The following is a 25,506-nucleotide window of genomic DNA, read 5'->3' as shown; positions in this document are numbered from 1 at the left end:
TAAAAAATTTAACTAGAGTTAAGAAATTCAAACTTTTTCCAGAAATCTTCAAAACCCAAAATTCGACCGTCATGAAACCCTTTTAGCCATCGTGTGTATCGCCAAAAAACTTAAATTTTCACTAGAAAGTTCAAACAAGAAACCCAGAAATTCAACCTAACCCAAAAATTTAAACAACGTAACTAAAACCTAGAAATAAAAAAAAAATCCAAAAAATTCTCAATAACAGAACCTAGAAATCAACCCCAAATTTCTAAAAACAATTCAACAATTCCAAAGTCTCAAAAACTTTAAAAAAATTTCAAATCAACCCAAAAATCTAGAAATAGACTAGAACTTCACACTAAACAAAACTCTAGCCAAAATCCCAGATAAAGAATGAAGCTTAAAAATTGAAACCTCCAAAAATTTTCCAATCCCAAAAAACACCCAAAAATTAATTCCCAAAAAAAAACTTAAAAATTTTTTATTTGCTATTGATTGCTTGGGTTTTTTTTTTTTACTACTTGTTTTTGCCAATTCCCCCTTCAATTCTTTTTATTACTGGGTTTTTATATAGGGATTCAATCCTTTTTAATTTGGAAAAAGAATTTAACAAAATCTATGATTTGATTGTGATTTAATTTCATGTATTTTTCCTTTTTCATGAAGAATGAAATCAAAGAAACCCCTAAAATCAGTCAATCGTTAAATTCAATAATCTATCATTAATTTTCCCTTGCAAAATTGCATGATTTTCAAACTTTTCATTTCTTTTATTTTTCCTTTTTTTATAACTTTGACCTTGGATTGTTGACCCAAAATAAAATCACAATTAAAATCAAAATCAAAATCCAAAATCAGACTTGAAAACATAATTAAAATTTTAATTTTAATCAAAGTTAAAATTAAAATTAATGTCAACATTAAAATTAATTTTATGGGCTTTTATCGTTTTGGGCCTAAAACTTTCCAATCAAGATCCAATTTATAGTCGAAGGCCCATTTTGATTTCAAAAAAATTTTTAGACAAAATAAGATGTCTACAGTTATATTCAAAACTTGAAGCGACTTAAATTTAAGATAATAAAATATAGTATTAGATATAAATGATAAAAATCCTAGAAAATTTACCCTATTACACCCGGTGCTCGCTTTTTTATTTTAAAATAATATAAATGATTTGAATTTAATTATACTTTTTAATTTATTTATAAAGATCTAAAAATTTTCATCAATAGCAACATTTTCAAAAATTTTATTTTAGAAGTTTTTTTTAAAGATGATTTTTTAAAAAATCCAAAATTTTTTTAGAGATTTTAATTTGTTTTATTTTTTGGTGTTTTACTTTTTAAAAGGAAAATACAAAAAAAAAGTGAAGACCTCATTAAATTAGATTTTCATTTAGCCTAAAATATTATTTGAAAGACTATTTTATATATACAAAATAATGTCATTTTGCTTCTTAATTAGATTAAAAAATTTTTGAAGGTCTAATTGCTTGACAAATGTCAAGCAATGAAGCCGTCAATTAAAGTCAATGAATTGTAAAAATTAAGAGATTTTTAATTATAGCATACTAGAAAAACTACTTGGCTATGTCAGGATTGTAGGAGCATTATAATAATTTTGATCAATTATGGTAAGAGGAGAATAGTAATTAGGTTAAATGAGGACATTATAGTTAGGGGTGAGAAAAAAAATTGAAAAAATAAAAAATTGATTTGAAACCGTCATATTCGATTCGATTTGTAAAGTTTTTTTTCTTATTTAGTTCGAATTAGATTTCGGATCGAGATGTGAAAAAATGAAAAAAAAATCAAACTAAATCAAATTATATATTTTTATTAGTTTTTATATTTTTTAATTTTTATAAAATAAAAATAATTATTTTATATATAAATCTATTTAAATATATTAAAAATCATATTAAAATACTCTATAAAAACAAAAAAAAATTTAAAAATTGATAAACTAAACTAACCGAATCGGTAGAATTTAGTTTAGATCAGATCGGTTTCGAAATAAGGTTAGTTCATATTCGGATCAGATGTTAAAATTTCATAATATTATACATTATCTTAAAAAATTAAATCAAATCTTATCCAATTCGAACCATTATTATTTCTAATTATTGTAATTTTAGTTAATCATAAAAAGATGGGCATTACAGTCAACTTGGATGAGTGTAATTCAATTTTCAAGTAATTAAAAAGATATTATGATAATTTATAAAAAAAATTCATTTCATGTTATTATATGGATATTAAAATTTAATTCGTAATTATATAGCAATCAAAAAGGTATTTTCATAATTATACTTAGAGGGCATTATAATAAGTTTGACCAATTATAATATGAATAGTATTTTGTAATTATGATTGGAAAAGCATTATATGAAGCAAATAAAAAGGATTTTTTTGTAATTCTAGTTAAAGGGTATTATAGTAATTTTAGCAATTATAATATAAAGGATATTTTCATAATTTCGATTAAAGGGTTTTATAGTAATTTCGATAAATTTAATATAAGAGTATTTTTGTAATTATAATAAGAGGGGCAATATAATAATTTTAGTAAATGATGGTAAGAGAACATTTATGTAATTATGATTGTAGGGGCATTGTAGCAACTTTGATCAATTATGGTAAGAGAAGTATTTTAGCAATTATGTTAACAGATAAGGGTGAGAAAAAAATTAAAAAAATCAAAAATTGATTTGAAACCATAATATTCGGTTTAGATTGATTTTTTTCTTATTTAGTTTGGATTAAGTTTGGATATTAAATATATATATATATATATATTAAGTTTAGATTGGATTTCGATTAGGGATGTGAAAAATAGAAAAAAATCGAATTGAATCGAATTATATATTTTTATTAGGTTTTATAAATATTTTAAATTTTTATAAATAAAAATAATTATTTTATATATAAATCTATTTAAACATATTAAAAATTATATTAAAATAATATTTAAAAATTTAAAAACTAATGAATCAAACTGATAGAATTCTGTTCAGATCAGATGGGTTTCAAGAGAAGGTTGTTCGAATTTGGATTGAAATTTTAAAATTTATAATACTATACATTTTCCAAAAAAATCAAACCAAATCTGATTTAACCCGAATCATTATCACCTCTATTAACAGACGCATTATAGTAATTTTAGTTAATCATACAAAAATGGGTATCATAATCAATTTGGTTACATGTAATTCAATTGTCAAGTAATTAAAATGGTATTATGAACATTTTTAAGGGGATTAATTTCATATTATTGTATGAATGTTAAATTTTAAAGCATAATCATGAAGCAATTAAAATGATATTTTAGAAATTATGGTTAGAGAGCATTATAATAATTTCAGTTAATTATAATATGAAGGGCATTTTCATAATTATGGTAGAAAAGATATCATATGAAGTAGAAAAGACATCACATGTTTTTTTTTTTTTTTAATTATGATTAGAGGGTATTGCAATAATTTTAAGCAAATATAATATAAGGGATATTTTTGTAATTATGATAAAAAATGTATTACAATAATTTTGACCAATAATGGAAAAATGAAAACAAAAAACACACACGACATATAATTAGTATCAAGTGAGTTTTATTAAAATATTAATTCAAAAAAATTTTAAAATATTTTTAAATTTTTAATTATGAAAAAAGTTTTAAAAAAAGTTAGAAAAGAGAAAAAAATGGTTATAAATGGGTCACAAATATAAAAAAAATTATAATTTTTAAAGGTATTTATCAAATAAGTTTAAAGATAAGTAAAAAAACAAAAAATATAAAAAATAAAACCCAGAAAATGATACGTGATAGCCAAAAAGAAGCGAAATGCACATCAAGTTTGTTCCAAAAGAATAAAAAAATTTAATTATTTTTTTATTTAAAAATTCACAAAGGATAGAAAGGAAAAGGGGAAAAAATTGGTACAAAGGATCCCACATATAAAAATACAATCTTTACAAATATATATATATATATATATATATATATATTATAATTTTCAAAATTTTATTAATTTTTTAAAGAAAAATGTAAAAAAAAAGGAAAAATGAAATAAAGAAAGACCAATTATGGGTTGACACGTGGCATCCTTATATTTAAAAATAATTTTAAAAATTTTTTATAAGCAAAACAAAAAGAAAAAGTAAAAAAAAAAAAGTGAAACGTGGCTTGGGTTTTAGTCAAAAACTGTTCATCCGTACACGATTAAATTTTAGGTCATGGATAGTAATAGATGTATGTATTTTTATGTATGTAATAAATATGTTTAATTGGTTATTGATATTTTATGTTTTTTTTAATGTTTTCATAAAAATATTTATCAAGAAATTTTATTAATTTTTTGTATTATTATAACAATTTAAAAAAAATTATAAAAAATAAAATAATAATCTCCTAAAGGCACTAATTAAATTAGGAGATTACTTTTAATTATAATATATAGTAATAAATGTATGTATTTATATGTATATATGTATGTATCTATATATGTTTAATTATGTCATTTCTTCAAAAAATAATTTATTACGAAATATTTTTATTAAAAAATTGTAATTATTTTCATAAAATTTTCATATATTTTCAAATAAAAATTTTTTATAAAAAATATAATACTAGTCTCATAAAGGACTAATCTCTTGACACTTAAGAGACTACTATTATCTATAGTTTTAGATTTAATTATATCTAGATAAGTGCTTACAATACCTAAGAAAAAAAAAAACCCAAATTGATGTTGCCAATTGCCATGCACATCTTCCAAAAGCCTATGCACATGCATATTTAACATTATGATTAATTAATTTTATATCTAATTTAACTCTGTCATCAAAGTTTAAGATATTAGTTTTCCATAAATTAACCCTTAATTTTTCAAGAAATAACTTTAATTTATTGTATAGTTTTATATCTAATTTAACCCTCACATCAAAATGTAAGACAAATATTAATTGTCTATAAACCAGCCTTTAATTTTTCAAGGGATAACTTTAATCAATGCGATAGAGCAAATTGCATGAAAGGAGCAAAATGACAAAATTTGACTACTTTGGGCAAAAAGCATAAGTTATTTTTCTTTTTTCTTTTTTTCATTACTGTTGTACTTAGCATTTGCTTAAAGACCCTTCACTACAGTGAATCAATTGAATATGAGAATTAGGAAATTTTAGATGATTAATTCATTCTTAAAAGAGGTTAATTCTTGCAAAATTACAATTCTATCTCAAAACTCACTTTTCTTTTGTCATGAGTTTTGGTTCCTCTTTGTATTAAAATGTAAATCATTCTATTCCAATATCATGAAGCATATTACAACCTTAAAGAATTGTCACTTTTCATAATTCCAATGATTGAAGCAATAACAGCATATTAGTATTTGCTAATTATGAAGCTAGTAATTGTATTATAGGGTGTGATCAAATAATTTTTTTATGATTTTTGATACACCCTTTTTAAGATGAAGGAAAAAAAGGATGAAGCTTTAATAAATCATTATTGAATTGGAAAACATTTTCTTTTATGAAAAAAACTGTAATTTGAAGATAAAAAAAATTATAAATGCTAAGATTTAGATTTTAAATACATTGAATGTCATCTTAAATAACTATATAAATCAATTAGAATATATTTTCGATTCAACAGATAATATACTTTATTTTAGTATACTTGAGGTTATCAAGATTTTAACATTAATCACTAAAATTAAAATTTTAATATTTTATTAATAAATTACGTGACTATTGACTTTTTTTAAATTATATTTTTTCAAGTTACTAATTTATCCTTATTCTATCCTACTACTTAAAATGGAAGACACCAATATAAAAATAAATATTTTCAATTGCGGGCTAAGTTTTTTACATCGAAATGATTACGTTCAAACCCAAAATAATTGGGTCCAAGGATCAGTGACCCAATTACATCATCGGCCCTAGCAACAAGCAGAAAGCAAAATCCAGAAATGGGAAAACCACAAAAGCGCAAGTCGGTCGGTGTTCACCGGACATTGGCTGAGAGATGGCTCGCTGCCTTGGCGGAAAATGGAAGGTAATTTCATTGAAAACTTGGAATTCATGGCATCGAACCTTTCGATCAGACGCGGCGCTAAAAGCAATAGCGAAAGCTTCCGAAGAGAACGTCCCAAATGTGGCTCTATACAACTACCCCTCGTTTTCGGGCGCCTTATCCGCTCTCTTCGCTCACCTTTACCATTCTCGTCTTAATCTCCCTTGCCTTATTTTGCCTTTCTCCTCCGTTGAACCCCTCAGGTTCTTAATCTCAATGTTTCAATTTCAAGAATCAAATTATTTAAATAAATATTCATTTACTTTATTTATTTTTACAGGGTGGAAGATTTTTTTGTTGAAGGATTAGACAAGTGTTATCTTCTTGACTTCGTCGGTCCAAAAGGGTTTGCTACAAAGCTTTCACAGCAATCAATGTGTGAGTAAGTTGAATTCCAATTTTCTTGTTTAATATTTCCATTAATAATTTCATTTTACAAATTAGATGACACTGTAATTATTTAAAATTGTAGAGTAATAGCCTTTGATCATCGAAAATCGGCACTTCCAAAAATTAACTCTTCCGAAGATCTGAGAATCACCTTTAATATCAATCTTGAGAAGAGTAGTTCAATTGCTGTATATGAGTATTTTTCTGATAAGCTTGCGAATATGGTGTCTCCTGATGTAAGTATGAATGCATTATTGTGTTTCTTTGCTGTGCTTTACTAGAGTGATTTGAATGTGTGTGCGAATATATGATCTAAAGATTAGGCCGTTGTTTTTGGTTTTGATTAATTTAAATAAGGTGGAGACTGCCAATTTGCTGAACTCAGAAGTCCGAGGTTGTGTTGAAACGGTTCTAAAGTATATTGAAGATGCAGATCTTTGCAGATGGAGCTTACCGGAAATTAAAGCTTTTAGAATTGGACTTGGTGAATGGCGTGCCAAGTTAAATTGCATCACTAATCCATACTTGTTTGAACAGGTTCAGTGCTCAGAAATTGATCCTTTTCTTTTGTTATTGGTTGGAGTTTAGGACTATGTCTTATTGATTGAATAAAAACCCTGATCACTTATCATATTATGTTTTTTAGATGAAGAAATGGTGTTAAAATTTACAAAATTTCTATAATTATTTACCCCGTAGCTCTTATCTTCTCAGTTGCTAACACTTAGCATGTTTAACTTGCATAATTGGCATTTGAAAGGTGTTTGGATGACTGTGATGCTCCTCCCTTTTTCTTCTCTTTCCCTGATAAGCATTTTGTATCCTCTTCAAATTTTATTTTAATGTTGAAGTCTTTTGTTTTCATTGCAGTTACTTGAGATCAGTTCTGCTGATTTGGTTGCCAAGGGAAATCTGTATATTTCTTCTCGCCAGATAGCTGCAAACAAGTTTCTAGATAAGGCATTTAAAGTTCACTTGGGCAGAGGATTCTATGGGGAGTGCCTGGTAGTAGCATATCAAAATGTTTCAGATAATCATCCCTGAAACAGATATCCTTTCTTTGTCATAAATGGTTTACTTTTGAGATTTAGCATCCCGTTGATCACTTTCCAAGTTACATATATGGTCCTGCGAATTGCATGGAGTCTGTTTTATTTGTTTGACTTATATGGTGTCACATCAAATATGTAGCATGTGTCTCTCCCCCAAATCTCCCTTGGTCATACCTTCTCCCCTTCCCCTTTTTTCATTTCTGTAATATGCTCCGATTAAATTTTGTCTTCTACTCTGGTTTTAGGGAGTTAGAGTAGATGGCAGCTCTGATTTAAGTGACGAAATCGGAAAGCAGCTAAGTCTAAAAAGTGCCACAGCTGGTCTTAGGTAATTTATCTTAGATAAGATCCTTAAGGATGAAGACTCCCTTCTAAACAAACAAATTTCTCTTGTGGTACCATTATCTCTTTTCTAATCAAGCAAGATATGATCATTGTATTCTTCTTACAGTATATTCATTGCTGATGTTAGGCCCATAGGAGCTGTTATATATATGCAAAGGAAAAATCTTAAGATGTGTCTAAGGAGCACAGATACTGCAACTGATACCTCTGAAGTTGCAAAGGTGGGCATCATAACTAATGCAATCATAAGTTCATCTTTGTTGTATATATGACTTGAATATTTGTGATAAAACTTCAAATGATTTTCTTTCCCTTTGTAAACTTGAAGGCATATGGTGGAGGTGGCTGTCCAAGCTCCAGCTCCTTTATAATAAGAATGGATGAGTATAATCAGTGGCTTTCTGGAAACATGTGACTACTACTTCAAGGTGTGGAATATGTCCTTGAGGCACTCACTTGACAAATATGTAATCCAATAAAATTAAATAGGTAGACCATCTCATCTCCTTGATACATTTTCCTTTTTTATTGTTTGCTAGCTGACATTAGAAGATTCAGTTGGAAGTTTCAAATTCTTTTGCTTAATCAACAAAAAAAAAATAATAATAATAATATAACATAATTTCCATTATATTTCATAAAGAATTCCCCTATGGAGGCTTCTGGTACTGATGGTGATTTTCTTTGGACATGAACTTGCTTTTTGGCTAAGGACTGAATCCAAAAAGAATGCACCTGAATGTCAAGGAAAGTTTTCTTTGAACAATATCTTACACATAACACACAAAATTCTATTGATGCCTTTAGTTTTTTCACTATTCTTTTCCGGTCCTCGTAAATTCTATGGTGTGCAAATCTTGAAAGATTTAAAAGAGGAGTGCAGTCATTAGTTCACCGGACAACCTTCAACCACTATTCCCTTTGCTGTTGGACAAGTTGCCAAGTCACAATGTTCACCTTCCGTGCCCCACCATATCACACTTCTATTTTCTATTCCCACTGAAAAATACAATAGTATTGCCATGAAAGCTACCCCAGCGTCTAGAGCTGCTGAAAGGATGTAATTGTACCTTTGCCACCACCTCTTTCGGTAACGGAAGATGAAAAAGTTAAAAATAGTTCCGACTATAATCCATGAATTGTAGTTTACTGGTGTTGCCGGTGGCATCATTCCTGTTGCTCCTAGAAGGACTGGAAGGTTAATTAAGGGAATCCAAGATTGCTTGGGGAATGTCTTGTGCAAGAGCCAAACGATGACAGGTCCTAATGCACCTCCTACGAAGAACCAATTCATTGCCCGATAGTTACCAAGAGAACCAAAGATTCTTTTGGGCCCCACCAAACCCCATATAACAGATGCATCAAAGAAGACTCGGTCACCGGGGCATGTCCAGGGACTGTCAGCAGGGAGGAGATCATCCTGGCATATGTTCTTAATGGAGTTAAGCAACCACCATGCCACTGCAAGATTGATTGTTCCAGCCAGAACTGTTCCTATGAACTATAGATAAGCAGATGAAGTGCAAAAGAAGTAAACTATTCAGCTGCTGTGCTTTTAAAGAAAACAATGTAAAACTAAAAACGGAAGCATGTACAGGATCCTCTCCAGATAAGCTATTTAATTATCGAGCTGAAGGCACAGAGTTTCGATTAAAACACATTATCTGTTGCGTTTGAAAGTTTTCATTCTGTTATCATTTGATTGTGGATCCTGTTTTCTTTTAGGTAGTGTTCGATTTGCAGTAATCATTTCAAAAATAACGATGATTTATATATGGTAATTAGATTATTGTGTTTAGTAAGCATTTGATAATCTTACATGACGGTAATCTTAAACTATTAAAAGTGATCAAATCACTGTTTTAGAGAGTGATATAATTTTCATATAAAAAGATGAAAAACTTTTATCATCAAGATAAAATAATATGTAAAATTAATAATAATTAATTTATTCATTTAATAGTGAATTAAAAACTTATTTTCTCTTAAAATTGTAATTATTTTATATTATAAATTTTTATATTTTTAAATTAATATTCATTATAATAAATTCTAAAATAATTTGTGTATTTTTTTTTTTACTTTTTTTAATATTTTATATATAATATAATTTTTTTGTTTTTCTTTTATTATCAATTTAATAGATTAATTTTATTTTTTAATTCAAATATGTTTTACATAATTTATATTATAAAAATTAATTAATTTATTAATAAATATATTTATTAATTTAATAATTTAATTATATTTTATTATGAAATAAATAAATGTTACTATTATTTTATAAATTATTTTTATATAATTTTAAAAATATTAATTTATGTAACTATTACAATATGCATGGTTATTTTAGTATTTTTAAACAAGATAATGTTTTATTTTTAGTAATACTAAACACAGGAATTTTTAATTTTAAAAAATTAACAATTGTTAACTAAATAAAATGATTTCCAATCAAAAGTGTTAAAATCATTTTGATAATAAGATCACTTTAGTGATTATATTATCATGATGAACTTACCAAAAATACCAAACGTTACCTTAAATAATTATTGATGTTCATATTTCACACGCAGAAAGGGCTCATCTCTATAAATTTTGTGACAGCATAGACATCAAAATCTTTTGAACTCTCCTTAGTGATTAGTTCTTCTTTTTATAAATGTTTGACAACAACTATCACTGGCCTTTTGTCTGATATGATTAAGATTAATTTCTAGTTTGATCAGAACCTGTTGATATAGAGCTATGCAGTGCTTTTATTTTGTTTCATTTTATGTTTTTCTTAATTTAAACCTTGTATGGATACCTTAACAGCTATTCAACAGCATTTTAGTGGTTTTCAAAGATCCTTTTTTCCTTGTTTCATTGAGATATATATTGATACTTTCATAGATAGAAGAAAATGTACCTGAACTAAGAACATCGATCTTGGAGGTATCTTCATATAGTGACCTAGCTTGAAATCATTGAGGAAGGAGACTGCTTGAGCCATGCTCATATAACCATAGGTTTTGAAGCATACATTTGCAATAGGTCTTCCTGGATATATGAGACCCATGACATACTCTGTGATAATGTTCAAGCCTGGTGTCTGTACATGATGAATGAAATCATTAATAGGAAAATCGCTGATTCTTCAATTCCAGATTTCATCATAAACTTGACATTTTTCATTCTGGGGATGGATGGAATCTTATTTTGACTTATTTTATAATAAACTGATTACCTGGTTTGTTGTGGCAGTTATGATGCTAATTGGAAGGGTGAAGACGAAGGCCATGGCACCAGCAAAGAGTAGTCCCCACCATGGCATTTGAACCTGATCATTCAAGAAGATGCAGAGCACCAGTGATACAACAAATGTTGCAGCAAGCAAAATGTAAAACCACCAGGAAGGTATGTCCTTGTATTTTTTCATCAACCTTGTATGAATATCTTCCTTGCCCGTGTAAGAAGCACGATATCGATTATATATCTCCCTGTTGATGATAGATGACAATAGTGATTTTTCTGAAAATTTAAATTCAAGAACTTAAGAACAAAAATTGAATTACTTGGAAAGTGAAATTATTTTGTTGGAAAATTTTGGTTTTCATTTTATTAAATGTGGTCAGGTTTCTTCTTCATTAAGCACAGTTATCTAAATTTAAAAATAAAGTCTCATACGTAGAAACATATAAGAATGATGAGTATAAATTTACCTTCCATAGAAGAGGGCCACATGTGTCAGCGTTGATGCAATGGTGGCAAAACCAAACCCATAGGTGAGAGCGAAGAACATGCTTAGATTAATTCGTCCCTGCTCTTCATACTTAGCTAAATCAATTTCAAACTTGTCATTAACAATTGCTGTTATGTTGTACTTTTGACCCTTGGCTGTAAACAAGTGAGAGGAGAATATGGGAAATCTGCTAGCATTGTACAAGTCTAGGCCCCAATAAGCAACGGGAATTGCTATGTAAACTATCAATACATAGCCTGCAAAAACATTGACAATGGCAAAGAAAGGGCTGATGAGAGGACTGAACAAGAAGGACGCCACAGCAGTCCAATCAAGTGTAAAGGCTCCTAGGCCAAGTCCCCTCAGACCTGAACCGATCTGCTGGGCAGTTACTGACTTGGAGAAGATCCAGCAGACCCACGAGATACTGGTAAGGGTTGTGAAGAGGTACCCTGGGAACGCGTACCATGAGAAGCTGCAAATTAGTACAATGAGGAAGAACTTTGCCCTTGTCATTCGCCGATCATCTTTTTCATGCAAAGCCCTACAGATTTAGATCAAAGACTTTAGTATTCAAGATATATATATTTTTTTTTGGTAAACAAGAGATCACAGCCTCGAAATAAGAGAGAGGCTTTCAGATTAAAGATATTACTATTTTTGCTTAACTTTGTATCTGTATCCAGGATTAACATCCTGACTAATATGCGTATCTGCTTTCCTTTAGAACATCATTGGGTTCAAACATTACGAAAAGGATTCATTGTTAAATTTCTATGATTCACCACATGTGGCCTATGACATCATCAGCATGAAACGATAAGTGCATGACATTGTGAAACTGCTGCAAGTAGGTATAACAGTTGTTTTAATGGATACTCCTGATGTAATTGCTGGAGCTGATGCAGCCAGTAGAGGGTTAGCAATATTAAAGTTTTGCTACTGGACTAGGCAAATATCATCAATGTCGTGCTAGACTAGTACGGACCAACCATTTTTTTCAGTGATTTAATAAATATCCACCAGTAATTCTAGTTGGAAGTTTCTTTCACTGTCCTCCTACCAGAGCTTAATTGGACGTTTACTAACCAATAGTTCGGGCATTTAGGTTTTGTCTTTTTGAATCAGGGCTTGGTTTTTTTTTTTTTTAGCACAACAAAACGCAAATAGCAATAATATCAATCAAACAAAATCTAATAAAGAAAAGAAAGCCGAAAAACACGCCTTGACAAGATATATTTGAGCGTAATTTTATTTCCTCTTTAAAAGATTTCCACTTTTTCAATTATTTTTTCCTTCCATTCATGTGGTTTGAATGGAGAAATTAAACAAATGCGCTGGCTCAGTTGTAACGGTTGACTCAACCCGGCAGCTAGTGTGAGGAGATCCTTTTTTTTGTTTTGTTTCTTTTTTGTTTCTGTGTGCTTTTGCTTTCGTTTTGAGCAATGGTTTGATATGTTAACCACGAACCAGCTTACGATTAGGCACCACAAGAGAGCCCATCTTTAGTGAAATGCGTGTGACTTTGACCCATGACCAACTCCGACGTGCTACTATTGTCTGTTAAATAATGACACAAAACTCTTTTATATTACTAGTCCAATAATTCAGATTAAACCAAACAAAATAAAGGCCCCCATCCTGTTCATATCCTCAGTTTTTTCTTTCTTGTGGTGCTATGTTCTCTGGTTGATTTGCACACCACATGAAACAAAAGGACAAAGGCAGGCAAGCGGACACTAAAGGGTGATACTATTGGAAAATGCCTCGAGTATTGGACCTTACTCAATTGGGATTCCCCACGAATATTTTGGCCTCTGGCCCTGTATTCTGCACTTATCTACGGATTATATATCTATAATATTTGGTTTTATTTTCAAAACCAGGGTTCAAGTTCTGTCTTCAAAAGACAGAGGACAAGACATTAACTATGGTGCTATTATTTTACGAATATATGGTATTTGCAAAAATATTGTTTGATTCCAACTGACCCAAAACTTTAATATGTGAAAGGAAGAATAAATGACGTGAGTGAGTCATAATCAGATAACAGTTGGAAGACATTAAAGTTAAACTCATTTTATATGGGAAGAACCAGATTTGGTGCGAAATTAACCAACTCAGAATCTGTTTTAAATTTCTTACCTCAAATTACAAAAAAAAAAAGAAAGTGACACAGTGAGTTTCCGATGCCAAGAGGATGAGAATTTAAAAAGTTACCTGAAAAGTGAGACTTGCACCAAGGTGCCAGGCCACCACATGTGAGCCGGCTCCACCACATATTTTCTCAGCAGCCCAGCCCAACCATATCCCAACACCTGCACCCAAAACCAAAGATTGACATATCACTTTCTTTCCTGGTAGGAGATTGACATTAGCACTACCACTAACAGTGGCACAAGTAATAAACAATCATTTCAGTTATAGACTTACAGCTAAAGAAATATCTTTCTTTTGATCAATGATATATCCAATATCCCGATTATTATCTAGCTTAATTAATAATTAACAAGCCAAGCAACAACAATCTAACCATCAACTAATAGTAATTACAAAGTGTAGTAACTTTTTTCGCCAGAGACTTGGAAATTGGAATCACTTTTCTTGCAATTGAAACCATTAAAAGTAAACAGAAGAATCAAATTTTAACTTTTTTCTCCAACAAATTAGAAACTAGTTAACTTTATTTTAATTACCTGAGTGGTGATAATGAGAAGCCAACTGGCCAAGAACGATATGCTCCTACCGTAAAAGGCTTTGATAATATTAACTATACCAACCGCATAAGCAGAACCACTTCCAAAAGCACTTCCAGCGTTTGCAAAGATGCAAATGAGAACATGCTCTTTCATGTTAAATGCACCAGGGTTTAAAGAAAATCGTTTAGACCCAAACCCAGGAATCGCGAACTGGGTCTTAGGCAAAACAGAAGCCATGAAGTGGCCGATGGGAAGTGTGGCCACTTGGACTGTGATTTGGGTTATGATAAGAGGCTCTGTCCTGTAAGAGAAGAATTGGTTGAGAAAAGAGAGAAGGGCGCATGATAACAGGCCCAAGAACCACATACGGAAGGTCCATACTGGCAGGGTCGGGTCGTCGGTGTTGGTCACCGTCAGTCTGACTTCTTCTATAGGGGAGATATCCTCGTCGTCGTAGTTTCTTCCGTTGGCTACATGTTTTTCAGGGTCTGAAGGTTTGGCGCTGGAATGAGGGGCTTGTATTTCCATAGATCTCACGGCGGAGATTGGAATAATTGAGACTAGAGAGAGAAGGGCTAAAGCCTGACGGGATTCTATTTATCGAACATGTGAACGGTAACAACATACGGCATAATAAATTAGTGACTGAATATATATACAATGTACTATATCTTATTTTATAAGGTATTGTATCATTTCTTTTAAATTATTAGAGGAGGAGGAGATAAAAAGACAATCAAAATGAAAAATTGGGGTACCTTGAACTTGGGAAAGATAATCATTCTGATTCTCAATTATTGGGTGATAAAATGAAAAAAAAAAGTGTGTGTGCCAAATGCCAAATCATATGCATGTCGGCCATTGCCGTGTGATATTACAAGACGGGGAAAGGTCCTCGAATTTTTACTTTGTACTTCTTGTTCTGCTCTCATACTTAAAATATACATAAATTGTTTTTAAGGCTTTCTCTTAGAAATAAGAAAAACTTTAAAAAGAAACTTCACCCAAACAGATTTTAAAGTATTTTGAGGATTGATTACCTGAGTGGTGACGATAAGCAGCCAACCAGCCAAGAATGATATACTCCGACCATAAAATGCTTTAATGATAGTAACAATACCAACTGCATAGGCAGAGCCACTCCCAAATGCACTTCCAGCATTTGCGAAGATAGAAATAAGTACATGTTCCTTCATGTTGAAAGGACCCGGATTCAAAGAAAACTTTCTGGACCCTAGACCAGGCAGCTTGAACTGTGTCCTGGGAAGCACCGCAGCCATGAACTGGCCTATAGGAAGTGTGGCTACTTGGACTGTGATTTGGGTTATGATAAGTGGCTCTGTCCTGTAGGCAAAGAATTGGTTTAGAAAAGAGAGGAGAGCACATGATAACAGCCCCAAAAACCACATTCTGAAGGTCCATACTGGGAGGGACGGATCATCAGTGTTGGTAACGGTTAGCCGGACTTCTTCTATAGGGGAAAGCTCATCGTCGTCGGCGTTTTCACCGTTGATGACATGTTTTTCAGGGTCTAAGGTGGTGGGATTAGGGGGCGCTTGCACCTCTAGAGATCCCATGGTGAATTGGTGTAAGTTGGTGGTTGGGAGATAGGTTGAGTGAAGAACTTAGAAGCTAGGAAGCTATTTATTGCATATGACAGAATGGATTTTCCACGAGAATGGTCCAAGAGAAATAGTATGAATAGATTTTTGGTTTTTTTTATGACCAATGAGAGTCTAAAGTGATGTAAGGTATTTGATTTAAGTTCATTGGCGATAGGCAACAGCCCCGTCTATTAATCTATTAATAGAATAAAAAGAGAGCCCCATCTATTAATCGAGCGTTGGATTTTTGTTTTGTTTGGTAGCAAAGATAAAAAGATGTGAAATCGAAAATTTTGTTAATTCAATTCTTAAAATTTATAATAAACTTTTAATTTATAACTTAATCATTAAATTAATAAATTATTTATCTTTTTTTTTTTTTCATTTTAGTTTCAATGATAAGAGTTTAAATTATTATGAAGCCTCAAATATAACAAAAAAAAAATAAATTCATCAACTATAAACTCAATTAGGATAGTCAATCAATATAAGGGAAAAGAAAAAAAATAAGGGAAAAGAAATAAGAGAAAAGGGTAATAAGATTTGAAGGGCTAAGATTTAATATTACGTTTTAACTTTGTTTGGAAATCAATATCAAGATCCTTTGAATTGCCATAGAAACACTAGAAACAAATTGCAATCTGAACTTTCTTTAGCCTAGAGGCTTCATGACAAAATTTGGAGTTCCATAGTTCATGCTTTATGTCCATGTCCAACCCATTTCACCGTTAGTGGTAGCAAAAGGTTTTCTATTTTGTCTGCTCTTAAGTATTGTTTCTAGTCCAAGTCTTTAATAATGAAGTTGACTTCTGCTATCAAATTTATTACCTTGAAAATAGTAGGATCATGATTTTTTTTTTGTTTTTTATAAAAAAGAATTTATATAGGTATCAAAATTTAAATTTTAAATCAATTGAATATTAATTTTTAAAAAAATAATTATACAAATCAATTGAATTAAATTTTTTGAATTAAAAAAAAGTATTATATAATATAAAATCATAATTTAAGATTACGTTAAAATAATTACTTGAATCAATTGAATTAAAAAAATTTTTAATTAAAAAAAATTTAGACATTATAGAATCATGATTCATGACCACATTGTTGTTTAATAAGTAGTAATCAATTTTCATTAGTAAGTTTACTTGTTAGACAAAGACAAATTATCAACAATCTTAATTAGCGGCGTTGAGGATGGAAGAAGTTATTATCCTTTACATTGATATGTGTAAACTAAATATGTACCTTATAAAAATCATAAATTTGTTTGTAATTTATCCTATTTATAAGTAAAGATATGAATTTTTTAGGGCTTCCATATATATTATATATAAAAAAAATTATCAAATATATTATCAATATAATTTTTTAATTTTATAAGCGAAATTAATAAAATGATATATGTTTTTTAAAAAAATAAAAAAAAATTAATTAAAAAAATGAGACATGTATCATTATATTAATCTATTAATAAAGTTAAAAAATACCACCATGAAATTAAAATAGTGACATGTGTCTCATTTTTTTTAAATTAATCTTTTTCAGTTAAAAAAACTTTATAATCAATATATTTAATAATTTATATATATATATATATCGGTTCTTCTAATTGGATTATGACTTTATTGATTGTATATTAGTGATAATAATTCAAACACGACTCCATTTTGTGTATAATTGGTGGTAATAATTTAAGGCAAACAAGTGGTATATATCGATATTATTCCTTCAATCCGCAGCACATTCAAGAGCAAGCAACAGCTGATAGCAGCAAAACATTGACTGGAATGACCATAAACCAAGGAAAGATGCCTTGGGGGCTGCCCCGCTTGTCTTTCATTTCTATCTTTGTTTGTTTTCAACTTTTTGAAAATTACTTATTGCAATGACAACATTACTATAGCTCAAATTTAAATTAGTTTATATAAAAAATTTCACCTTCAAACACATTGAATAATGTTTGTTTCAGAGAATTTCGCTATCCATCACTGAACTTTGCTCAAAATTCCATCTAAATTATTAAATTTTAATTTATACCAATAAATTATTAAATTTTATTAACTATATCAAATCCATAATCATCCTATATAAGATCAATCACCTATAATGAAATTTATTCGATCCTTAATGTATCTAGTCAATTGACTTCTCGTGTTTCAAAATAAAATTTTTCTTGCGCAATCAAAAGATCTTAATTTCATTGACTGTATATATATTACTCGTATATTTTATTATAAAATCTAACGAAGTTTGACATGTATTAATTTTTATACACAAACTATTAGGTAAAGCAAGTCTGGCAATATGATAGCAGATAGAAAGCAAGCTAGGTTATAATTAGAACCACAAATAATTAAAAAAATCAAAAGATTTGTTGAATGGAGGCAGTGATAATAAATTTTTTTTTATTTTTACATTAAAACAATTGATTATTCTAAAATCCAACTGTCCAAGGAACACTCTCTCTTCAATCATAAATGAAAAGGTAATGGAGAAAAACTATACCGCGTGATATGTATAAATGCACTTGGCAATGCAATTAATCGATGCGATAGAATCCAAGAATCTTTACTGATGGCAAACAACGAAAAAAGAAAACAAGCAAAAGGCTAGCGATGTCACGGAATAATTACATTTTTAATTAAGAAATTATGATAAGGATTCCTTTGGCCTTTTGGGTCTGATTGAAAGACAGAATCAAGTGGCAGCAGATTCCATGGACTAAATATTATATGTCTATATACATTCAAACTTCAGTGGTGGTATCATTCTCAAATATCACGCGGTACAGCTGTTTTTTTTTTTTTTTTTGTCCAATTATCCGAAACCTTTGGGATCCACTCATATTTCCCATCATTTTTCTAAATACAAAGTCGACATTTGAACGTGAAAGTCACGAGTCACAAAGTCAACCGATAAGCTTGCGGTTATTGGTTCGAATTCCCATCTCTTCTTCCAGCATGCCCATACTGTACCACTAACTAAACTTCTTCGACGTTGCGTAGAAGTTATTCCTTCTAGATAAATGATAATCGAATCCAAAGCCCTTTTCATACGATAATTATTAGGACTATATTTTGATTTTCAAAAGATATTGTGAGCATTTGATTTGATTTTTTTTGTTTACATGTAAGTCGAAAGCTTTCTTTTTTTCTCTATTTGAATAATCGTTACGCATATTTTACGAGTGTTATACGTTTACTAAGCTCAACTAAAGATTACACCAATTATATATTTTCAAAGCATTTCTATAATTCAAATCAAATTTGGGGAGAAATCTCTTGCCATTAACAATTGATTTATCTGAAAGTACGGTGGGAAAGACTTTCATTGCGCTGTTATGTTATTTTATGATTAAATTTTTAAAGATTTTATTATAAAATGTAACTGTAACGTGATGAGAAACTATCTCATCCTATAGCTAAGTGAATTCTACATACATAAAAAATATATTAAAAGATATAAAAAGTCCTTGAATTATAATTAAAAAATTATTTAAAGTCTTTTTTAGTTGTAATCAATTAATCCTTTCACTATTTATTTATATTTAATTAACCTTATTTGGATAAAAAAGTTAAAATCATTAATTTTTTTATTAATTAAAATAAAATTTTATGTGAAAGTTTATCATGTGAGTTAATTAATATATGTAAAAATTAAATAAAATAAATTTTTCTTTTTTTTTTCTCTATTTCCTCTATCCCTCTCTCTTTCTCTAAGATCCTTATAAGGATTTAATTGACTATGGTTCAAGAATTAATTGATTAAATTTTGTTACATGACTAGATTTCTTTCATTTACGGATTCAATCGAGTCAAAATAAAAAATTAAAAATTTGATTGATTGCAATTAAATGTTAAGAATTTAAATAATTATTGAATTATACTTTAAAAAAAAATTTAACCTTTTAACCAAAAAATATGGATAATTTTTTATGTGAGTACTTTTTTAAAAAATAAAAACACATATGTAACTATAATTTTATTAATTTTTAATAAATACCTTCAGTTAAATTAATTTTATTATTATAACAGTTTTGAGAACTGCTAAACGAAAATTTTAAAAATCAAATCAAAATCAATGTAGTCACTATCAATATTTTTTAGTGAGATGTGATTAGGCATATAAAAAGTTTATCTCTTAATAAAATCTTAAAGTTAACTAAAACCTATTAAAAAGACCATTTTTTATATATAAAAAATATAATCTGGTTCGAAAATACGGTTACACGTAAAAAATAATTAGTATTCTCATAATACTCATTTTAAAAATGATACTAATTAATCACATATTATCCCTTAATTTTGATAAAAGTGCTGCTACTTTTGATATTTTGAAAAAATTCTTTAATTTTTTTATTTTATCATAATTTTGATTCTTTTTCATTTCCTTTTTTTTTTACGAAATTTTCTTTTTTTTTCTTTTTTTAAAAAATGTTTTTTTAATTTTATTTAAAAAATATATTGAAACCTTATTTTTGAAAAATTCTCAAAATATTTCGATAAGTTAATAATATTAGGAGAAAATTTTCACTTAGAGATCTTTTAAAGAATCATTACCTAGACTTCTCAAAAATCTCATTTTCGATGGTGCATATTTATTTTCAAAATCAATATTTATAATACATATAATAAAATATGATATTCATAATTTAATTTAAAACAATGTTTTTATTTTCATCTTTTATAAAATTTAATTTTTATTTTTATAAAGAAAATGTAATAATAATAATAATAAATAAATAATATTAAAAATTATTCTAAATATTTCAATACTTTGACAATATTTTAAAAAAATTTTATCACATAGAGATTTTTTGTGAAATTATTATCCAGACTTCCTAAGAATCTCATCCTAAAAAATTTTCATTTTCGTTTCTTCCCCTTTCTTTGTTTTTAAAATAAAATTAATAAATGTAAATAATATTCATACATTATTATGTATAACTTTGTCACCAAAAAATTAGAATTTCCTTTCATCATCATTTTTTATTTTTTTATTATATTATTATATTATTATTATTTTTTAGAAAAATAAGTAAATAAAAATATTTGTATTGAATATTTTTCTAAATATTCTATTACTTTAGTAGTGTTTTAAAAAAAATACTATCACCTATAAATTTTAAAAAATCACTACTTGAAATTTCTTAATATCACATCATTGAAAAATTTTTCGTTGTTATTTTTATTTTAATTTTTTGTCATGTATATAAACACTTGTTAAGAGTTAGGTAATTCTTTAATTTAAAACTTTTTAAAACTATTTTTTTATTTTTTTTAAATGTTTATTTTAGGGATTTAGAAAATAAACATGCATTAATAAATTAATTAATTAAAAAAAAACCCAAAATGAGCCGATCAACGTCGATTAACAATCTAAGAGGTTGTTCAGCGCGTTTCAAAGGTGATTTTTCACGGTTTAAATTAGTTTATTAGTGGTTTGGGTAGTTCAAACTGATTTAAATTTATCTAAGTGGGTTTGCCTCAATTTAGGCAAATTGGATAGGTCGCATGGGTTTCGAATCCAAATCAGGTTGACGCACGGGTCTCCAACCTCTAAAACGCATTGTTTTTTTTACTTTTTTTAACTAAAAAAATCATTTTTTTTAACCATTCTAAACCTTTCTTTAAAAAATTATCAATTTTCTCTTAATTTTTTTTAAAAAAAAGCCTTCCTTTTTTCTAGATACCTACGGTTGGCTGCCAATCATCTCTTGTTGGTGTCAACATATTCCTTAAAAATACAAAATTATCCTTTTGACCCCTCTTTCACCCTACTTAATTAGATTTTTCTAAAAGCCACTAGACTTCCTTAAATCTAAGACGAAGGTCATGACTTCACACCTTAAAACACTTCATTTCGCTGCTCCGTTTACCTCTATTTTAGACTATGTTTTTTACCTTGTTATAGACTACCTATACCCAAAAAATCCTAGCCTAAAACTTCTTAGAACCCCCTTAAAGCAAAAGCTCTAATCTTGACGTTTGTAAAAACTTCTTAGAACCCCTTAAAGCAAAAGCTCTAATCTTGACGTTTGTAATGTTTTTTGCTATTCTTCAAAGGGGATGTGATTCTTTTTGCGTTATGTTTTGGTTACCCTTTTTTTTTTTTGGGCTTAAGGTTTGTCTTGGCTTAGTCAATTTTTTTGTTTGAGTTTTTGTGGTTATAGATAAGAGTGTAATCGATCGAATTTGAGTTAGATATATTATTAAGCTCAAGCTCGAGTTTAACTTTAAATTTGAAGCTTAAAATTTGACTTGAACTCAATCACATTTTTTTTTTTAGTTCAAACTCAACTCGAAAGAGAAATCGAGTTACTCAAGCTTGCTCGATTGAGCTTGATTGGGCTTAATTAACATATAAAAATAAATTTGATTCTTGTATTCGATGAAAATTCAATTATTTGTACTTGAGTTCAAATTCGAGTTCGATATATTTTTTCAATGAAAATAATTAAAATATATTAAAATATAAAAATTTCATTAAGCTCATGAGTTGCTCAATTCGATTATAAGAATGCTCGAACTTGACTCGTTCGATAAATATTTCAATCGAACTACTCAAGTTTGATTCGATAATAACTGAGTTAAATTCGAACTTTATTTAAATTGAATTTTCGTACTTTATGAGTATCAATATATCATTTACATCTCTAAATGTAAAAAATTTCAATTAGGCTTGTTTTAGGTGTTCGATTTTGATTGTTGGGGAAATTTGAGTGCTAGAGATTGTAAGAGATAGGGCTGTGATGGTTAGTTTAGGTGCTTTGGAAGGGGCAGAGGTGGTGGAGATTTGGTTCTGTATTGAGGTTTTGTTTGGAGGGCTCTGGTGGTGTAACAGTTGGTGTTGTAGGTGATGGAAGGGCTCTAGTCAAGGCTTGGGGAAAGGCTTTTTGGACTCCAAAAAAATTTGTTTCTCCCTCGTGTTGATCTCCCCTCACTGTGTGTCTCCTCCTTTGCTCTCTCTTTTTCATTCTTGTAGCACCCCGTATAGGATTCAAATTTTGGTAGAAAAAAAATCTAAAAACTCGTTTTTTAGAGGGTTGCTGGCATGGGGCAGACGAGTGTGCTACTCTTGGGGTGAGAGCTTGTTTTGGGATAATTGGTTGTTTGATAAATTTGTGTTTAAAGTCAGTGAGTTAAAATTGAAGGTGAAAATTTCAAAGTTGAAAATGAGGGGATAAATCGGGGGGAAAAGTGGATTTGGTAAAGGTAGTTCCATGGCAGACAAGCTTCTGTCTTTTTTATTTTTATTTTTTTGTAATTCTTTCAATTAATTAAAGTAATTAATTTTCAATAAATTAAAATTGAGCTTTTAAAATTGAATTTGAGCTCAAAAAATAAAACTTGAACTTTATTAGGCTTTGAAATTCTTATGACATTGGCCGAAGTTCGAATTAGATTGAGCTTTAATTGCTTAAGAATAATTGATCTTAAAACAAAATTTATTTAAATTTAAACGTGAAATAAATCTGATTAAAATATTCAAATAGACGCAAACAAGATAGAATGTACAATCAAATTTTAGAATCAATCAAAATTCACTTATCTAAAAAAAAAAAAAAAGATATTTATAGTTACCTAATTAGTGACAGTATTAGTTCAATCAAGAGTTATAATAATAGTATGGATACTAGATTCATACATTCTTCAAGCTCCTGTATGATATTGATGGATCAACTTTGGCGATGCCTCTTACATTACATCTCTTTCAACTTTGGTCTTGCGGCAACACATTATTTTAAATTCCTTCCATTAAAAACAAAAGAAAAACAAACGTAAAAAACCCATTAACCTACTTTCATGATTCTAGAAATAACTTTTTTTTCTATTTTCCAATATATTATTTTTGTATTTCATCAACTATTGTTATCTACTTGATGTAAATAATATGTACTAATTCAACGTGATACGCTCGTGAGTCGTGACTGCGTCTTCAAGCATGAGCCAGGCCAGGAATCCCATCCCAAGTTGGCCCATCATACGGACTTTGACATGCACTCAAAGTCTACTAAAACTTTTGGCCTGGTTCAATATTTATACATTGCATGAATGGGGTCACGAAAACAAGCTTGGGCTCGGCTTAAGCCTATCATGTTGCATAGGACCATAATATCCTATTGGGCTTGATCTATGAACTGACCCATATGTTATTAGGCTTCTCGTTGAGTTCCTTGGATTAGTTTCTTTTATCATTGATCACTCCAATCTTGTGAGAACCGCCAAGTAACCAACGCCCGTAGTATCTAAAGTTATAAAATAAAGAGATATAAAATTGTTGGCTAAGGGATAAAAAAGTTTTTAAATAAAAATTCAATAATTATCTAAATTTTTATTATTTTATTGCAATTAATTAAGTTTTCAAATATTTATTTTCATCAATTGAACTTTTATTAGATAAAAATTAATTAATCATCAACACCCATTTTCATTTTATTGAGGTCTCAATTGAGATAAAAAAAGATATTTAAGGGATTAATTAGATGAATATAAATGTTTAAGTGTTCAACTTATCCAAAATAAAAAAATTAAGACTTGATTAAGTACAATAAAACATTCAGAAGTTAAATGATTATTATTTTTTTTGTTTGAGGGGGGTTTTTTACCCTTTGATCAAAATTATTCAACTAAAATAAGATACAACTATTCATAATTAGTACCATAAATATTGGTTTAAGTAATAAGAGAATTTGCTCTTATATTAACTACTTTGAATTAAAATTTATTAAAAGATAATAAGAAAATAATTTTTAATACGTAGATAAACCTCTTAATCAATTCATCCAAAATATATTGTATAAAACTTTAAAACCCTTACAACTCAATAAAAAGCAATTCACAATTAGAAAAAGAATGACTGCATCAGTTGTAAATAATCCGATCACTTAAGCAAATACGTAGTTAGAATCAAAGGTTTGAGGATTAAATAAATGGTTTTAAATCGATTTTAAAAAACCAATAAAGAGTTTCACATTTATTTATTTGTTTATCCCGTTAAAAATCATCCCCACCATGCTTTCCACCAATGATTAGCTTCTTTAAGAAAAGACTTCATATTAAACAGTTATGCTTAAAAGGAAAAAAAAAAAAAAAAAAAAGGGTTTGGGTTGTTTTGACTTGGAAGGGTCAAAAGACTCAGAAAGTATAGAATCTGGAAGCCAAATGGTTGACGGAGATCAACGCTGTCCTGTCGTAGCGAGCAGCAGATACCGTTAACTGATCTGATCCATTCAAATACGTTGACAAACTACAGTCTCTAGCAGTTGTACTTTTCTATACTTAATGGATATGATAATATGATTTACCTGTTCTCTCTTCTACCAAAAAAAAGAAAGGCAAATTTAGACCAAAAAAGAAAAATGGAAATACAAATAGAAAGGCACATAAGACATCCGAAACTCCACAAACAATTCAGTACAATCTTTCAGTTTCTACCAAATCTGGTGGGTTTTCTTTTCGGCCAATAATCTTAAGGTTTCATTCACACAATCAACTTTCAGGTCAAAATCAAATCGACTGCACACCTAAAACTAGAATAATAAAAGCTAAAATTCATTCAATGGCCTTTATGTATATTTATATATTAAACAAAAAATATATTTTTTATTTTTTATTATTTTC

General features: G+C 28.9%; 2 protein-coding genes across 4 annotated transcripts; one reads left to right on the top strand and one right to left on the bottom strand.

The window, feature by feature from the left end:
• The first annotated feature begins 5,945 nt into the window (after nucleotides 1-5,945).
• On the top strand, nucleotides 5,946-8,484 carry LOC111309060 (heat shock protein). The gene is made up of 8 exons (XM_022907882.2): nucleotides 5,946-6,269; nucleotides 6,347-6,448; nucleotides 6,539-6,692; nucleotides 6,814-6,993; nucleotides 7,327-7,461; nucleotides 7,754-7,836; nucleotides 7,981-8,074; nucleotides 8,182-8,484. The coding sequence occupies exons 1-8, from the start codon at nucleotides 6,019-6,021 to the stop codon at nucleotides 8,266-8,268; spliced, it is 1,086 nt and encodes a 361-aa protein (XP_022763617.2). The 5' UTR covers nucleotides 5,946-6,018; the 3' UTR covers nucleotides 8,269-8,484.
• Nucleotides 8,454-15,894, bottom strand: LOC111309059 (oligopeptide transporter 4). Of its 3 annotated transcripts, XM_089747871.1 has the most exons (7): nucleotides 15,317-15,894; nucleotides 13,798-13,895; nucleotides 11,946-12,121; nucleotides 11,558-11,834; nucleotides 11,083-11,335; nucleotides 10,765-10,947; nucleotides 8,454-9,354 (listed from the first exon to the last, which is right to left on the bottom strand). In XM_089747871.1, the coding sequence occupies exons 1-7, from the start codon at nucleotides 15,851-15,853 to the stop codon at nucleotides 8,740-8,742; spliced, it is 2,139 nt and encodes a 712-aa protein (XP_089603997.1). In that variant the 5' UTR covers nucleotides 15,854-15,894; the 3' UTR covers nucleotides 8,454-8,739. The 3 variants fall into 3 exon arrangements, with proteins under 3 accessions (XP_089603997.1, XP_022763614.2, XP_022763616.2); XM_022907879.2 differs by having other exon boundaries at nucleotides 11,558-12,121; XM_022907881.2 differs by lacking the exon at nucleotides 15,317-15,894 and adding an exon at nucleotides 14,274-15,056 and having other exon boundaries at nucleotides 11,558-12,121.
• Nucleotides 15,895-25,506: the final 9,612 nt, after the last annotated feature.

The sequence above is a fragment of the Durio zibethinus genome, chromosome 2 (assembly GCF_047325235.1).
Source record: "Durio zibethinus cultivar Kanyao isolate XHJ-2024 chromosome 2, ASM4732523v1, whole genome shotgun sequence".
Taxonomy (NCBI): domain Eukaryota; kingdom Viridiplantae; phylum Streptophyta; class Magnoliopsida; order Malvales; family Malvaceae; genus Durio; species Durio zibethinus.
This window is presented reverse-complemented; position numbering and strand designations above follow the sequence as displayed.

Excerpts from the sequence above, each read along its gene's own strand:
- LOC111309060 (XM_022907882.2), top strand. The coding sequence starts at position 6,019 with ATGGCTCGCTGCCTTGGCGGAAAATGGAAGGTAATTTCATTGAAAACT. Across the intron at positions 6,449-6,538 it reads TCACAGCAATCAATGTGTGA|AGTAATAGCCTTTGATCATC; the intron begins GTAAGTTGAATT and ends TTAAAATTGTAG. Across the intron at positions 8,075-8,181 it reads ATACCTCTGAAGTTGCAAAG|GCATATGGTGGAGGTGGCTG; the intron begins GTGGGCATCATA and ends GTAAACTTGAAG.
- LOC111309059 (XM_022907879.2), bottom strand. The coding sequence starts at position 15,853 with ATGGGATCTCTAGAGGTGCAAGCGCCCCCTAATCCCACCACCTTAGAC. Across the intron at positions 12,122-13,797 it reads GTGCAAGTCTCACTTTTCAG|GGCTTTGCATGAAAAAGATG; the intron begins GTAACTTTTTAA and ends CTAAATCTGTAG. Across the intron at positions 11,336-11,557 it reads GTGGCCCTCTTCTATGGAAG|GGAGATATATAATCGATATC; the intron begins GTAAATTTATAC and ends TATCATCAACAG.